This window comes from Sinocyclocheilus rhinocerous, unplaced genomic scaffold (genome assembly GCF_001515625.1).
Source record: "Sinocyclocheilus rhinocerous isolate Xijiao unplaced genomic scaffold, SAMN03320098_v1.1 scaffold3243, whole genome shotgun sequence".
Classification (NCBI taxonomy): Eukaryota; Metazoa; Chordata; class Actinopteri; order Cypriniformes; family Cyprinidae; genus Sinocyclocheilus; species Sinocyclocheilus rhinocerous.
In genome coordinates, this window is record NW_015636692.1 from 143826 (window position 1) to 160878 (window position 17053).

Consider the following 17053-nt stretch of genomic DNA (forward strand, 5'->3'; position numbering starts at 1 on the left):
ATTTATGCACAATCCATCTATGAATTTTGTTGATAGTGATTTCATTTGATTGTTAATAGCCAGCATGTCTTTTTATTCGATTTAATTTATTGATTAAATAACAACCTGACATAAGAGGACACAGATATGACAATAACTTTTATAATACTAATAAGCCAACATCTCTGGCTTTTTTTTGTTTTGTTTTTTGTTGCTCAAAGTTATTTCAGGGTTTTGATCTCTCAACTGAGAGAACACATCCTGTTTATTATATTATAATGAATATTTAATATTACATTTAAACTTTGACTATAGCCTAGACATTTTGCAAATTAATTGTACTATTTATGAACCTCAAAGCACATGTTTGTGTATTTTGTGTTACTCCATAATGATATTCTATTTGAGGGCATTTGTAGTGTAGGTATAGGGCCCAAACATAACCTCAAGCCCAGGGGCCCCCGCCCCCCTAAGTCCTGCCCTGCGTACAATGTAAGAAAGGGATTCATTTCGTAGTGTAGACAGCTTCAGTGATTATAACGGTAGTTTTTTTGAGAGTGCGATAGATCAGTTATTGATAATGTCATTTCTGTAGCCTACATAATTTATTCGCCGTTTAAATAACCATGGGAAGGAAATGTTATATAATTATACATTTCTGTTTTAATTAAATTGTAATCACATTAAATACAAATTCAGTCCCATTAAACTTTTATTAGCCTACATAACACCCTGGTTCTTGCCTAAAAAGACAGGTTTATGATGTTTGGCTGCTTTGGAGTTGGTTCACCCTCCGCCTATGCATATACGTGATAAATTTCTATTATTGCACTAGATTACATACAGATTGTGCCTATGGAAGATGATCATATGACAGTATCAACACGAACCCAAAAGAATAACAAGCTGATGCTTCCTTAAAAACAACATTTCTGCCAGTCAGATAACACTTATATGAACAAAGAGTTTGAACTAATGATGAGCAAACTATCGGAGAACAATAAACGATTCAAGCATGTTTAAAATCAGTGAAAGATCAAATGAAGAATTTAGTAATTATGTATGAAAACACAGAGGTTTTTGAGGAAAACATTCAAGGATTTTTTAATGGACTTCAATGGGGACCAATGGGCTGAAGGTCCAAATTGCAGACGTGCATCGCGGAATTAGTGCAAGACGAGCATATGTGGTTAAAAGTCTATACTTTTTTTTTTAAAAGAAAATTACCAATAGTTTTGCTAGATAAGAGGATTATTCCTCGGCTGGGATCGTGTAGAGCTCTTTGAAGCTGCACTGAAACTGGATCTTCAGCCCGTTGGACCCCATTGAAGTCCATTATATGGAGAAAAATCCTGGAATGTTTTCCTCAAAAACCTTAATTTCTTTTCGAGAAATTAAGACATGAACATCTTGGATGAAGTGGGGAGAGTAAATCATCAGGAATTTTTTATTCTGTAAGTGAACTACTCCTTTAAGTAGGAGGACTCAATGATCAGTTGTTCAAAAACATCCAGAACTGCAGCCTGCCTTGTAGATTTTGCACTATAGATGTAATGAATATTAAGTATTATTTGCTTTCACAAAAAAAAAGAAAATGTTGCAAGATTTAGAATCACCATAAAGTTGCATTTACATTAGCAAAATTTCGTGTACAAAAAAGCATCCATTGTCAGTCAATAGTGTAGTGATGTATGAAGTACAGAAGTCACTTTCAAAACAAGCAGTTTTTGTTTTGTTAACGCCGCGAATCCGCAAATTGTGCAAGTGGTGAAATCTTCTGCTCTCATGCAAAATTCCCAGATCGCCAGGATTCCTGTTAAAACGAGTGTGTGTGTGTCTCTCAGTGTCGCTCACTGTAGTGGTTCCTGGTGATCCTATAGCGGCTCATGTGGGATCCACAGTGATTGTTCCCTGCTGGATCTCTCCTCCTGAGAACGCTGAAGCTCTGGAGATCCGCTGGTACCGTCACGATCAGTTCAGCAACCCGGTTCTGCTCTATAATCATGGGAAGCTCCAGGACGTCCAGGAGGAACCGTACAGGAACCGAACCTCTTTGGCTCTGCGGTCAGATCAGTCTGGTGGACTGAAGGATGGAGACGTCTCTCTACGGCTGGAGAAACTCAGAGTACAAGATGATGGTTCTTTTCGCTGTTACGTGAGTGGAGAAAGTGCATATGACAGCCGAGAAGTAGTTCTCAAAATCACAGGTGAGTAGTCTGTTTTCTGAGGATCTACACTTCATTAAAGCCACAGTTCAGCCAAACTTTGAAATTCTCTCCTCCATGTGCTCTTCTGCATAATGAAAACTCATCATCATTGAGGACTGTTGATATAAAACTCATCCATATGACTAAATTCCAAGTCTTTTGATTGCTTAATGTGAGAAACAGACTCAACTCGTCGTTATTTGCAGAAAATGCTGAAATCATGGCGTCAAATATGGTGTACGCATACCCGAGTTAAACTTGAGTCATTTGGATTCCTCTTATGATAATAGTGCTTTTTTGTAGTGGTCAGCCGATATGGATTTTTTTGATGGACAATATTGATGCCGATATCATAAAGAGCAGGGTGGCCAATGGCCAATATAAACCGATATACTGTATATATGATATTATACTATTTTAGTTGTATTTGCATAACAATTGCTGCAATGGATTCTTTTGTATATAATATTTACTAAAATAATTAGAAATAAATTATAAAAATAAATAGGTAACACTTTGTTGACATGTAGCTGCAAAGTTACTTACAGTTAGTGAATGTAACCGATAAATCTGTAAAATAAATTAACTGTTATATTTTAAATAGCAACTTCTTGATTTTGTAATCCTGTTAAAGTCTCTTTTTTGCACAAGTTTGGAGTTCATATTGCTGTCGATACAAAACATTCAACACTTGTCAGCCAAATATAAAAACATGCCCAAAAATGCCAAATATCGGCCAATATATCGGTGGATTTTTTTGTTGCCCAACTAATATATAGTATATATATTATAGTATAGTATAGTATAGAGTCTTATCGGTTTACTGGAGGTTGAATAAATGATGACAGAACTGTTGAACTGTTCCAAGACCCTGAGAAGACATTCAAAATCATAACATCATTAGACAGTGTTTTAAACAGTATACTTATTATCCTGCATGTAGTTTTTGTGTCAGGAGAAGATCTGAACATCTGTCTCTCCTCCTCTCGTCAGCTTTAGGATCCGCTCCTGTCCTGTTTCCAAAGCCTCTAGATGATGGGCGTGTGAACATCAGCTGCAGGTCCCGCGGCTGGTATCCAGAGCCCAGCGTCTCGTGGACGTCAGATGACGGAAGGGCTTTCCGTCCTGGAGGATCGTCTCACAGTCGTGGAGCAGATGAGATGTTCTCTGTCCACAGCTGGACGGCCGTCTCTCTCTCAGACGCTCAACTGGTCTCATGTTCAGTCTCTCTCAGAACTGGAGAGTTAAAAGAAGGAAGACTGCACATACAGGGCATCGTGTCTTCAGGTTAGAGAACATGGATATTTGTAGATACCACAAACAAAGTGATCACATTTGCTTGAATGCTAGGCCTGTCGTTTCCATTAGTTTTTCTTCTTGTGATCTTAACTTAATGATTCCCTTTCAGTCGGTCACTCTCAACGTCACGTCGGTGACCGACGAATTGGGATCTCGCTTAGAGAGACCAATCCACTTCGAGTGTAAACTAAACGAGCCAACGCACATTGGCATATGATGATTGCATCCAGCTGCCGCTGATCACAGCGTGAGCATAAAAAGGCAGCCGGTGTAACGCATACCCACTTTTCGCTTCGGAGCCGAGCGATCACATCGTTCTGCTCCTGACTACTCTACTGAGAGAAGAAGACTGAACGAGTTCAGCGCGCTCTTTGAGAGCTCTTGGTGTTGGCGGTACGGCGCTTTAGCAGTGGTGGTTTCCAGTGTCGAGTGGGTTGCACACATCAGGTTGCACTACCCTCTGTTTGTGTTGCAGGTGGCCATCTCCCCTGTGCACTCTGCAACCAGTTGAGCTGCCAAAGGAACGTGTTGGGCCCTCTGCAAGGAGCGTACTAGCAGTATCCTTTGGCGCTCCTCCTGACGATCGGATGTCGATCTCTGCATCAGACGGTGAGCCGGAGCTTTCTGGAGAGGAAGATTCGGCTGCACTGCTGCCCTCTGGGACTGTAACAATGCCTGAATCGGATCCGGAAATGACAGCTATGCTTTCCCGGACCGCCGTGAGGGTAGGGCTCGAGTGGAAATCTCCACCGTGTCCCGAGCCCTCAAGGTTGGACGATTGGTTCTTCGGGATGGCCCGCGCTGGTTCTCAGCGCCCCGACCCGGTGCCATTCTTCCCGTAGGTGCATGAGGGGGCTTACCAGGTCGTGGAAGGCACCTTTTTCTGCCGGAAACCGACCTGCTAGCTCCTTCTCCCTCACCACTCTCGACGGTGGTGCAGCTAGGGTGTATACGGGGGTCCCCCTGGTGGAGCGGTCGGTTGCGATGCAGTTGTGTCCTGATACTGCCTCCACCCAGCAGGGCAAACCGTGCCTCCCCTCCCGGGTCTGTAGGTACTCGTCTGCTCTGTCTGGCGATGCTTTTGTGGCCTATGGGGAGGCTGCCTCCGCCTTACACGCTACGGCGTTACTGCAGGTTCTTCAGGCTAAAGCACTGAGGGCCCTGCACGAGGGTGGTCACGATCCGGAAGTTCTGAAAGAGCTCCGAACCGCAACTGTCCTCGCGCTCCAAGCGACGAAGGTCACTGCGTGTTCTCTGGGTCGTGCGATGTCCACACTTGTGGTCCAGGAGCGCCATCTCTGGCTGTGTCTGGCCGACATGAGGGACGCCGACAAGTTCGGTTCCTCAAGGTTCCAGTGTCCCAGACCGGCCTCTTCGGCGACGCAGTCGAGAATGTGGCCCAGCAGTTCTCGGCTGCACAGGAGCAGACTGAGGCGATCCGACATGTCCTGCCCCGGCTGCCTCCCCTCCCGGGTCTGTAGGTACTCGTCTGCTCTGTCTGGCGATGCTTTTGTGGCCTATGGGGAGGCTGCCTCCGCCTTACACGCTACGGCGTTACTGCAGGTTCTTCAGGCTAAAGCACTGAGGGACCTGCACGAGGGTGGTCACGATCCGGAAGTTCTGAAAGAGCTCCGAACCGCAACTGTCCTCGCGCTCCAAGCGACGAAGGTCACTGCGTGTTCTCTGGGTCGTGCGATGTCCACACTTGTGGTCCAGGAGCGCCATCTCTGGCTGTGTCTGGCCGACATGAGGGACGCCGACAAGTTCGGTTCCTCAAGGTTCCAGTGTCCCAGACCGGCCTCTTCGGCGACGCAGTCGAGAATGTGGCCCAGCAGTTCTCGGCTGCACAGGAGCAGACTGAGGCGATCCGACATGTCCTGCCCCGGCAGGCTGCTGCTGCCTCCACCCGTCTGGTTACCGTTCAAGATGTTGATGCAGAAACGCATCTTCGGGTGCGTCCGTCCCCGAGATTGGTTTGCAGCGATCGACCTGAAGGAAGCGTATTTTTATGTGTCGATCCTTTCGCACCACAGACCATTGCTGCAGTTCGCATTCAAAGGACGAGCATATCAGTACAAGGTCCTGCCCTCCGGGCTGTCCCTGTCGCCCCGTATCTTCACGAAAGTTAGGGTTAGGGCTTCACGAAAGGGGCAGCCCTTGTTCCCCTGAGAGAGCAGGGCATTCGCATTCTCAACTACCTCGACGACTGGCTCATACTAGCTCAGTCTCAGGATCAGTTGTGCGAACACAGGGACTTGGTGCTCTCGCACCTTAGCCGGTTAAGCCTTCAGGTCAACTGGGAAAAGAGCAAACTCTCCTCGACGCAGAGGATCTCTTTTCTCGGTATGGAGTTGGATTCAGTCAAGCACACCTCACGCAGGGACATGCTCAGTCGGTGTTGAACTGCCTGAATATGTTCAAGAGCAGTACGGCGGTCCCACTGAAACAGTTTCAGAGGCTCCTGGGGCATATGACAGCTGCAGCGGCAGTCACGCCGCTGGGGCTGCTTCATATGAGACCGCTTCAACACTGGCTTCATGGCCGAGTCCCGAGATGGGCGTGGCAGTGCGGCACTCACCGGGTCCAAGTCACACCGGCCTACCACCAAACCTTCACCACGTGGTCAGACCTCACGTTTCTCCGGGCAGGAGTGCCCCTGGAACAGGTCTCCAGGCATGCTGTGGTTTACACGGATGCCTCCACCACTGGCTGGGGGGCCATGTACAATGGGCACGCAGTGTCGGCGGTTTGGACGAGCCGTTGTGTACATAAACCGGCAAGGTGGTCTATGTTCCTGTCGCATGCCGCAACTCGCCCGCCACCAGTGTTGGGAGTAACACGTTACAAAAGTAATGCATTACAGTAACGGATTACTTTTTGCTGTAACGCAGTAGTGTAAGGCATTACTAATCAATTTTCAGTAATATTTTACTCGGTACATGTTCAGTAACACTTGCGTTACAAACTCCTCATGACAGCCCCTCCCTGACAGATTCCTCTGAGGAAGGAACTACTGACTCATAGATGGGGCACTCTGTGGCACCCACGTCCAGACCTCTGGAGACTTCATGTCTGGTCCCTGGACGGGACGTGGAGGTTCTAGGTGAACTACCCCAGGAGGTAGTTTACACCACTTCGGCAAGAGCACTGTCTACGAGACACGCTCATGCCTTGAAATGGAACCTGTTCGTCAAGTGGTGTTCTTCTCGCCGAGAAGACCCAACAGAGATGCCCGATCAGGGTCATGCTTTAGCCAGCCCTAGCTTTGCTTTGTCCTGTCCAAGCCTTGAGATAGACCGGAGACTGGACACAAAGCTTTAGGACCTCAGACCAGCTCTTTGTCTGCCACGGAGGCCGGCAGAGGGGAATGCCTTTTCTCGGTATGGAGTTGGAACGGGTATGTTTCATTTTCCCAGTTTTATCCAATCCCACTGACTGGGTAGTGCTATGACAACAGTGACTGGTCTTCTTGTTGCGAGCCCCGGCCTACACCAAAAAGGGGCGCAGGAGGTTCGCACAGGACACTGGAAGGGGCAGCATCCATGGTGCTTTGGTAGGGATCCCAATTCGTCAGTCACGACGTGACTCATAGTGACCGACTGAAATGGAATGTCTCGGTTACGTATGTAACCCTCGTTCCCTGAAGAAGGGAATGGAGACGTCACGTCCCGTCAGCCATGGCTGCTGTACCACCGCTGAGCGGCCAGGTCACCTGAAAACCTGGTATGCGTTGCACCGGCTGCCTTTTTATACTCACGCTGTGATCAGCGGCAGCTGGATGCAATCATCGCATGCCAATGTGCATTGGCTTGTTTAGTTTACACTCTAGATGGATTGGTCTCTCAAAGCGAGATCCCAATTCGTCGATCACCGACGTGACGTCTCTGTTCCCTCCTTCAGTATTAAATCATACTCTAGATTTCAGTATTAAATCATACTCTAGATTTAATACTGTCACATGGAATTGATGTTGATGGTGTTGAAAATTACATACGTAACCGAGATGTTCTCAATCCTGTTTTAGAAGATACATGGGTTGCAAACAGCATTTTTATTTTAAAAGAATTTTAAAAATATGTTTCTACTTTACTGTAATTGGTTTATATATTTTGAAGGTGTTTAGATTCATCTGGTTTCTAATTCTCAGATCCATCAGATTCATCAGGTACATGGAAGGCTCTTTTCTTCTCCGTTCTCATCTGTGCTCTTCTGGGTTTGGTTGGGCTGATCCTCTACAAATACAGAGACAAACTAACAGGTACAATCTGGCTGAAAGATTTTAAAGATATGGTTATCAGCAGGTTTTTGTTTCATGCATATCTCATGTGTTGATATTTTTTATCTGTTCTGCAGGAAAGAAACCAGCTAAAGAAAGTAAGTAACATGAACTTCATTTAGCATCAGAACACAGTCATGAATCCTTTCAGGCAGTGGTTAACTGGGGAAAAAATTTAAAAAAGTACTTTCTCATCTCTATATTTTAAAACAGAAATCTTTCTATTTTATTCATATCTGTTTTTTAGGGGAAAGCACACAAAAGCTGCTGATGGTGCTTCTGAAATAGTTACCAGTTAAACTGAATTGACTTCTATACATTCAATAATATTACTATAAAATAAATTTTACAAGGGAAATGTTCTTGTCTTGGGCATTAAACACTATGCATTTGTATTGTGCTGGTTACACACAAAACTCACAGTGCTTTCAGAGTAAGATCAGATCACATGGCAGGAGAGATGGAAACCATTCTGAGATTAATTTAAATAAATTAAAGAATCATGAAATAAAATGATTTAGTGTGTTGCCTGTTAACAGCAATATAAAAGAATATCTGAAACAAACTTTGTCTCTCTGCCTGAAAGGGTTCAAATGTAATGTGGTTTACAAAGTCTGGAGTATTTGTGAAGCAGATAATTAAACTTTCCGCTGATATTTTCTCTCATTTCAGTTTGTGAGGAGGAAACTCTGGAGAGACTGATAAAAGAAGGTATTTGAAGATGTTTGGTCTTTGCTATAAGAACTGTAACTGCTGACATAAACATCTACATGCATATTGCAGCAGAAAACAAAAAGCATAACAGGTTTTGGTGACTCTCAGTGGAATAATGGAGTAGGTGAGAGTGGAAATAAAATGGACAAAAAAACAAAACAGTCAGTTTTGTAATTCTACATGTATATTTTACAAACTACTGCAAATACAGTATACAAGGGCTGTCCGGAAAGTATCCAGCCATGTAATATGAAAAAAAGAAAGAAAAATGAGATGAAAATGTATGGGCAACTGTTGATTGTCCTATGTAAAATGTTTCTTGAATTTTGTATCTTCTTCGATAAAAGTCTCTATTTTTGTCTCTGGGAACTTTCCGGACAGCCCTCGTAAACATTTTTTTATGCAAATGCTATGTGTCTAACAGAACATAATGTGAATAAAATCAAATGTATAACTTCAATATGTAAAATTATCATAATGCATGGATTCATCTGCAACACTCCCACAGTCACATAAGCATCATTCACTTCTCATATTGGACTATTATACTCATTTTTTGTTAGATACTGATAACTTTAGAGGTTGTTAACTACAGCTATAATTTTTTCCCCCATCTAAAATCTCAGATAATTTGTTGTTCATTTTAGTTGCGGGAGACGTTAATATAGAAGAACTGAGGAAACATGCAGGTATGACGTCATCTCAGTTATATATGCATATATTTCATCATGTGTGAACATCATCTCATATACATGAGGATTAATAACTGTTGCTCATGTATTTATTTCTCACAGTTGAGATCACTATTGACCGTGAGCATTCACATCCAGATCTGAAGGTTTCTAAGGACTGTAAAACCGTGAGGGACAGTGAAGATTATCAGCACACTGGAGAGGGATTTCCATTTCAATTATGTGCATTTGGAGCCCAAAGATTCACCTCTGGTCGTCACTATTGGGAGGTAGAGCTGGCACATTCACCTAATCCTCCCAAAAACTTCTGGATAATTGGTGTGGTGAAACATGGACATTTTACTGCAAGAGACAGATCTGCTTTAACTCCATCAAACGGTTTCTGGTTCTTGTGTTCAGACGGTCCTCATGGCTTTTACACCAACACTGAACCATCGATTAGATTCTCACTGACACCGAGACCTGAACGACTGGGAGTTCTGTTCGATTATGATGACGGTCTGCTGTCATTTTACAACGTCAAAGAGAGTACACATCTCCTGACCATCAGCAGCAGATTCTCTGAATCAGTCGTTCCTCTCTTCAATCCTGGTGCAGGTGATCCAAGTCCACTTAGAATCCTGGATTGTCCAAAACCTGCAGAATTAGCTGTAGAGTCCAGTGATGATCCATAACCTGTAGAATCAGCTGAATCCTGTCAGCCTTTACTGAGTAATAACAGCTTAGACGCCTGACTGACTAATGCAGTTTAATCAGAAGGACATACATGCATAAAAAATACCTGATGTATGAAAACCTACAAACTACAAAAAATCTATTAAAATTTACTGGTATGGTTCAGACAACATAATTTTTAAGAGTAGGTTTGATTCCCAGTGGGAATCCTACAGTGTCACATGACAACATCAAATCAAAGTGCTGCAAATTTGAATCCTCCCTTGTTTCGACCAACGATACTCCTAATCAAACTAACTAAACAACTAACACGGCCAGTGTAGGGGTTTTATTTTTTAATCATCCGACGTAACACAAAACAACTTTCCCTACCTGATGCAAACAACATGGGAGCCAGTCCTAACCAAAATGTGTGCATGGAGGTGTGTTTGAAAACTTCTGCCTACAGTAGCTACAACAACAGGGATAAAGACCCCTGAGGAAGATGATGGTAAAATAAGGTTTTGAACCTTTACAATTAATCCAGCAAGATTAATCTTTAATGAGAATGTCTACCCCTATGTTTTTATGGTCAAGGATTACAATGATATCATATACAACAACATAAACTGTTGAGGTGAATAGTTAATGGTGAATTCAGTGATGTTGTGATAAGAATTACAATGAAATCACAGTATCTGAGAAGATGCAGAATTAAATTTCAAGCATATTTCCTGTGAACTTAATTTACAATCACTCTCTGGGGCCAGAGTTGCCTATTATGTTAGTGTCCACAAGGGGGAAGCATTTATTTCAGTTGATACTTCCAAAGTCCCTTTAAGACAAGACATGTCACTCGGCGGCCATCTTTGAAACGCAGCTCGGGCATGCAAGTGCAGCTTCTATATCTTTGAATGGGGAAACATCAAATTCTCCAAAACTGTTCACCAAGATTACGAATACATTTCATATTTGAACTCACCAATGAAATCTGACAACTGTCTCATCAATGTCGTTTCTTTTGCTCAAATAGCGTAAAAAATACGTATTTTTCAGGCTAGACCAGCCAGTGCGCCTGCACAGTCCTAAACGCGCGTCTCCAGAACGCTGACTATTTCTATAGCAACCGGGGCTTGTAATGGCAGCTGCAGTGACGTGCTGACTTTACCAAATAGCGATTGGCTCTTTTAATCAGAAGGCGGGGCTTCCTTCTATAGAGCAGCCATATTGAGCGTTGCATTATTCCCCCATTCAAAACTGTTCAAGTGACACGTCTTGGGTTTTCTACAGTCTTTGATACTTCTCAGTGCAGCCTTCCTTCTTGATGAACTGTCACTCTACTGTCACCTTGCTAACAGTCAACACTCTGCCAGACTCTACATTTATTCATTTAGCAGACACTTTTATCCAAATAATCATAAAGAGGCAAATAAACACAGGAAGTGCTCGAAATACAAAGTTTTAGACATCGCTCATATTAGTACAAGCTAGAACAGGGAGGGATTAATGAAAGTGAAAGTGAAGGTTCTTTTTATTAAATTAGGGTGCACTCAAATGTTGACAAAAGAGAGATGAGTTTTTCAGCTGTCACTTGAAATTGTCAGGGATTCGGCATTCCAGATGGGCGTGGGAAGACCATTCCACCAGCCCGGAACGGTGAACGAGAATGTTCTGGAAAGTGATTTTGTGCCTCTTTGTGATGGTACCACGAGGCGTTGCTCACTTTTAGATTTCAGGCTTCTGGAGGGGATGTAGATTTGTAGTAGTGAGTGGAAGTAGGCGGGTGCTGAGCCTGTGGCTGTTCTATATGCAAGCATCAATGTCTTGAACTTGATGCAAGCCAGTGCAGGGAGAAAAAGAGAGGTGTTATTTGGGCCATTTTGGGCTCATTCAAGATCAGACATGCTGCTGCAATCTGAATAATTTGTAGAGGTCTGATTGTGCTTGATGGAAGTCCAGCCAGAAGAGCACTGCAGTAGTCCAGCCTAGAAATGGCAAGGGCCTGGACAAGAAGTTGTGCAGCATGCTCCGTTAGAAAGGGCCTGATCTTTCTGATGTTGTGCAATGCAAATCTGCAAGATCGAGCTGTCTTTGCATTGTGGTCTTTGAAGGTCAGCTGGTCATCAAAGAATATACCAAGATTTCTGACCGAAGTTGATGGGGTAATTGTAGAAGAACCTAGCTGGATGGAGAAATCATACTGTAGACTTGGAGTGGCAGGGAAGACAAGAAACTCAGTCTTTGCCAGGTTGAGCTGTAGGTGATATTCTTTCATCCATGCCGAGATGTCCGCCAGGCAGCCTGAGATCCGTGCAGCTACCGTTGGATCATCTGGTTGAAATGAAAGATACTGCAGTAGTCCAGCCTAGAAATGGCAAGGGCCTGGACAAGAAGTTGTGCAGCATGCTCCGTTAGAAAGGGCCTGATCTTTCTGATGTTGTGCAATGCAAATCTGCAAGATCGGGCAGTCTTTGCAATGAGGTCCTTGAAGGTCAGCTGATCATCAAAGATTACACCAAAATTTCTGACTGAACTTGATGGGGTAATTGTTGATAAACCTAGCTGGATGGTGAAATCATGCTGTAGAGTTGGAGTGGCAGGGAAGACAAGAAGCTCAGTCTTTGCCAAGTTGAGCTGTAGGTGATGTTCTTTCATCCATGCCGAGATGTCCGCCAGACAGCCTGAGATCCGAGCGGCTACCGTTGGATCATCTGGTTGAAATGAGAGATAGAGCTGTGTGTCATCAGCATAGCAATGGTAGGAGAAGCCATGTGCCTGTATGATGGGACCCAGTGATGTAGTGTATATAGAGAAGAGGTGGGGTCCAAGAACTGATCCCTGAGGAACCCCAGTGACCAGATGATTTGCTTTATATACCTCTCCTCCCCAGGCCACCCTGAAAGACCCACCTGTGAGATAGGATTCAAACCAATGAAATGCAGTTCTTGTGATGCCCAGTGATGAGAGGGTGGACAGGAGGATCTGATGATTTACAGTGTCAAAAGCGGCAGAAAGATCCAGCAGAATGAGAACACATGATCTTGAATCAGCTTTTGCAATCTGCAGGGCTTCAGTGACCGACAGTAACACAGTCTCAGTTTAATTGCTGCTTCTGAAACCTGATTGGTTAATGTCCAGCTGGTTATGCTGTTAAAGAAATAATGATACCTGGTTGAAACAACTCATTCAAGTGTTTTTGATATGAATGGAAGAAGAGAGACAGGTTTGGGGGGGGTGGGTCATGTGGCAAGAGTGATGACACTATGATAGCGAATCCAAAAGCGCAACTTTTGTTAATAAAACTTCGTTTAATATAAGTGAGTGTTTTTACTGTTGTTGGTTTTTCATAAAAAAAAAAAAAGTGAACCACAAACTGCATTCGTTTTAAATAAGGGGAAATACATTATTTAGGCCATTTGAGTTACAACGCAAGGCTATATCCATCTTATCATTTTGTTAATCAAAGTTAGATGTTTAATATATGCGCATTTGCCATTGTACTATTTTATGGCTGATGTGTTTTAATTAATAAGATAAACCACAAACTATACAATCGTTTTAGCCTAAGGGGAAATCCATATTTATTTGTGTTAAACGCGGGTAAAACATATCCTTATTCATTTTGTTAATAAAAGTTCAAAGTTTATTATAGGTGAATATGTCATTGTACTATTTTATTGTATAGCCTATGTTTTTCCCATTAATAATAATGAGCCATAAGCATTTGTTTAAGTAAGGGGAAAATTCAAAAATCTTTCATTTGTTTGTGTTACAACGCGGGCATATCAGTCTTGTTCATTCTGTTCACAAAAGTTTTATGATTAATAAGCGACTTTGACATTGTAGCATTGCTGATGTTGTGTGTGTGTGTTTTTTCATTAAGAGTAATATTGAATCAACCATTAAGCATTAATTTTGTTTCAAGAATAGGAAAGGCCTAACGTTAAAGATCAAAATAAGCGCTACAGATGTGAGAATGCGAGATTTGTTGCGGAGTTAAACGCTCTCGCTCTTTCTCTGCTGTCTCTTTGCCATGTCTGTAGAAATGGTCGTTAATTCTTAATTTGGTTACGGCACAGACATGTTACAGGTAATAATATAATCAAAAAATCATGGCAACAAAATGATTTTTTTTTATAAAAAAAAAATATATATGACTTATATAACTTATAAGTCAGTTTAATAAGTTGAAACGACTTTCACAGTCAATTTTATTTAACTTAACTCATGTTTAACCGTTGCTTCTTGTCAGGCTTAGGCTACTTTTTTCAATGAATTTTATTGAATATACAAATTAATAAAAATACATTTTATTTATTTATTTTGTTACAAATCGTTCATTCATTTATTTTTAACACCGCACCCCCCAGCACCCCCATTTTTTCATGGGCTACACTCCAGGGGGTGCTGCAGCACCCTCAGCCCCCCTACTTCCCGCGGTAATGTCTACAAGTGAAGTGTTTAATGTAGGTTTTTTAAGTAGTAGGGTTACCCGAGCCTGCTTGAATGCGGTGGGGAAAATGCCTGTGAAAAGAGATGTGTTGATGATATGTGTGAGTGCTGGTAGAATCGTAGAAGAGATAGCTTGGAGAAGGTGTGAGGAGATTGGGTCTAGAGGGCTTGTTGTAGGATGGCTGGCAAAGAGAAATTTAGATACTTCTGCCTCAGTGAGGGGACAGAAGGAGGAGAGGAGAGTTTTAGCAGTGGATGTGGTTCCTGTGTGTGGAGCTGAGAACTGACTGCTGATGGTTTTAGTTTTGTCTGTGAAGAATGCAGCAAAATTATCAGCAGTTAAAGAGGTGGTGGTGGGGACAGAGGAGAGAATTGAATGTTTTGAAGAGATTACGTGTGTCTGAAGCGCTGTTGATCTTGTTGTGGAAATATGAAGATTTGACAGCACGGACTTTAACAGAGAAAGATAAAAAAAAAAACAAAGACTGATATATATACTCAGGTCAGATGTATCTTTTGATTTGTGCCATTCTGTCTCTGCTGAACTGAGTTTGGTCCAATGTTCACGAAGAAGCAGTAGTAGATCAGCAGGGGTTGCTGAGCCTTCCGGACGAATCCAGGTCCCATTAAAGTCTGAGATACTAAGAGTAGACTGAGAAACAGTGGCTGGAATGAAGTCATTGTTGACAGCTGACTGACAATTCCAGAGACCCACAGGAAAAAGAGATGGGTGCAGTAGAAGAGGTGTAGATAGGACGAAGGTTAGCAAGATTGCATTGCTGTCTGCGTTAGAGCATTGTTGAGAAAAAACAGGAATGTATTGGAAACACATGATAGATGTGGGGGAAAAAAGGTGTAAGGAGAGTGTGTGCCGAAAGGAAAATAAAAGATACTTAAGTGCCTTGTCGGTGTCCTTGCTCGATGGAGTTGCACTGGTAGAGTCACAGGTATTCCACGTCAGTGCACAGGTAACAAATAAATGCACAGTTTATCAACTCTTGAGTGAATACAGCTGTGGACACCTTAACAATTAGCACACCAAAAACCTATAGCATGCGAATGGCTCAAATCGAAACTACTGCGGGACAGTTCGCCACTTAAGTGCAGTAAACAAGCAATACAAATATCAAAAGCTACTTCTTAGCCGATGGCTTTTATTGTAATTACAGATATGTGCAATCAAAATACAAATAGAAATAGTAAATGAAATAACCATTCTTAACAGCAAATAAAAATCTAAACAGAAACAATGTATTAAGCAAACACTTACGCGCAACCGCCTACCTGACTCTGCCTGAGAGATAAGTAAAGATATATTTACATGAGAGGATTTTGTTTATGTCTCTGAAATATGTAATTGTATTCTTGAAAACAATATTGTATTACTGAATAAAATATTAGTCAATTATCAAAGAAAGAGAAAATAAATAACCATAATATGGACTATTGTAGATGCTGTCATACTGTGATTTCCTTCTCACGTCACTGATTTCACCATTAACTATTCACCTGAACAGTTTATGTTGTTGCATATGGTATCATTGTAATCCTTGACCATCAAAATATATGGGCAGACATCACCTTTTCTGTTTTATCATGTTTGATTCAGAAGATATGACACAAAATACATAATATGTGACCCTGGAGCACAAAAGCAGTGTTAAGTCGCTGGGGTATATTTGTAGCAATAGCCAACAATACATTGTATGGGTCAAAATTATAGATTTTTCTTTTATGCCAAAAATCATTAGGATATTAAGTAAAGATCATGTTCCATGAAGATATTTAGTAAATTTCTTACCGTAAATATATCAAAACTTAATTTTTGATTAGTAATATGCATAGCTAAGAACTTCATTTGGAACAACTTTAAAGGCGATTTTCTCAATATTCTGATTTTTTTGCGCCCTCAGATTCCATGGAAAGATTATTTATTTCGAAAAATTTACCCTTATGACTGGTTTTGTGGTCCATTTGGTAATGGCGGAAAGTAAAACGGCCGCCATGGCAACCACAAGGTGTTTTTGCGATGGCTCAATTTCTGAAAATGTTCAGGGCCCCAAACTGTACAAGAGTACCAAGTTTCATGCTTTTATGAAAAAGTGAACATATCACCTTAAATTTTGCACATATCACCTGGACTAGGGTTGGGTATCGTTTGGTTTTTTTTCGATACCGGTGCCAAATCAATACTTTTAAAATGGTTCCGGTGCCTAAACCGATACATATTAAAAAATAAATAAATAAAAATTCCCCCAAAAATGATGGATTTTCCATTAGCACTATAAACACATGATGTCGGTTCCCTCGCACAACATCCAGTCACAGAAGTAGCGGAACTCATGACCCTCCAGGAAATCCCTTACATGGACAACATGGACAAATTATAGCTGCAACTGAGTAAACAGAACATATAAACGTTTTGAATGATAAAACAAAGACAATAAACACTCGACTGCGACAATATAGTTTATCTGTGTTATTCAAGCCATCTCTGGTATTTTCATCATAATTAAGTATATATATATAATCTATTGCTAATCGATGTATTCTTTTTAAAGTAGCCTATGGAACATATTTTCTGCCTCATTCTGTGACAAGAAGCCACATCACATCACAAAAGGAAGCATTTGACTGGTGTTGTGGAGTAAAAAGGTTATAATGTTCTCTTTTGTTGGACAACAGGTTTAGAAATGTGAATACAAGGGAAGTTTAGCTTTAGGCATTTTAATTTAAAGGGGTCATATGACGTTGCTAAAAAGAACATTATGTTGTGTATT

At 42.0% G+C, this 17053-nt stretch overlaps 1 protein-coding gene and 2 long non-coding RNA genes across 3 annotated transcripts in view; 2 read left to right on the plus strand and 1 right to left on the minus strand.

The window, feature by feature from the left end:
- LOC107748030 (uncharacterized) overlaps positions 1 to 6965 on the minus strand; it is a 15978-nt gene extending 9013 nt beyond the window's left edge. The window contains exons 1-2 of the long non-coding RNA XR_001640870.1: positions 6452 to 6965; positions 5681 to 5683 (exon numbers count right to left, since the gene is read on the minus strand). This is a non-coding gene — a long non-coding RNA (uncharacterized LOC107748030). The remainder of the gene's footprint in view (positions 1 to 5680; positions 5684 to 6451) is intronic.
- The window catches only part of LOC107748029 (butyrophilin-like protein 2), a 49646-nt gene extending 39236 nt beyond the window's left edge, over positions 1 to 10410 (plus strand). Inside the window, exons 7-13 of the mRNA XM_016562677.1 lie at positions 1900 to 2186; positions 3180 to 3473; positions 7633 to 7743; positions 7839 to 7859; positions 8434 to 8472; positions 9123 to 9164; positions 9270 to 10410. Coding sequence (XP_016418163.1) covers positions 1900 to 2186; positions 3180 to 3473; positions 7633 to 7743; positions 7839 to 7859; positions 8434 to 8472; positions 9123 to 9164; positions 9270 to 9841 — 1366 coding nt within the window. The 3' untranslated portion in view covers positions 9842 to 10410. The remainder of the gene's footprint in view (positions 1 to 1899; positions 2187 to 3179; positions 3474 to 7632; positions 7744 to 7838; positions 7860 to 8433; positions 8473 to 9122; positions 9165 to 9269) is intronic.
- A 3439-nt stretch (positions 10411 to 13849) lies between these two features.
- Positions 13850 to 17053, plus strand: part of LOC107748031 (uncharacterized) — a 26153-nt gene continuing 22949 nt past the window's right edge. The window contains exon 1 of the long non-coding RNA XR_001640871.1: positions 13850 to 13860. This is a non-coding gene — a long non-coding RNA (uncharacterized LOC107748031). The remainder of the gene's footprint in view (positions 13861 to 17053) is intronic.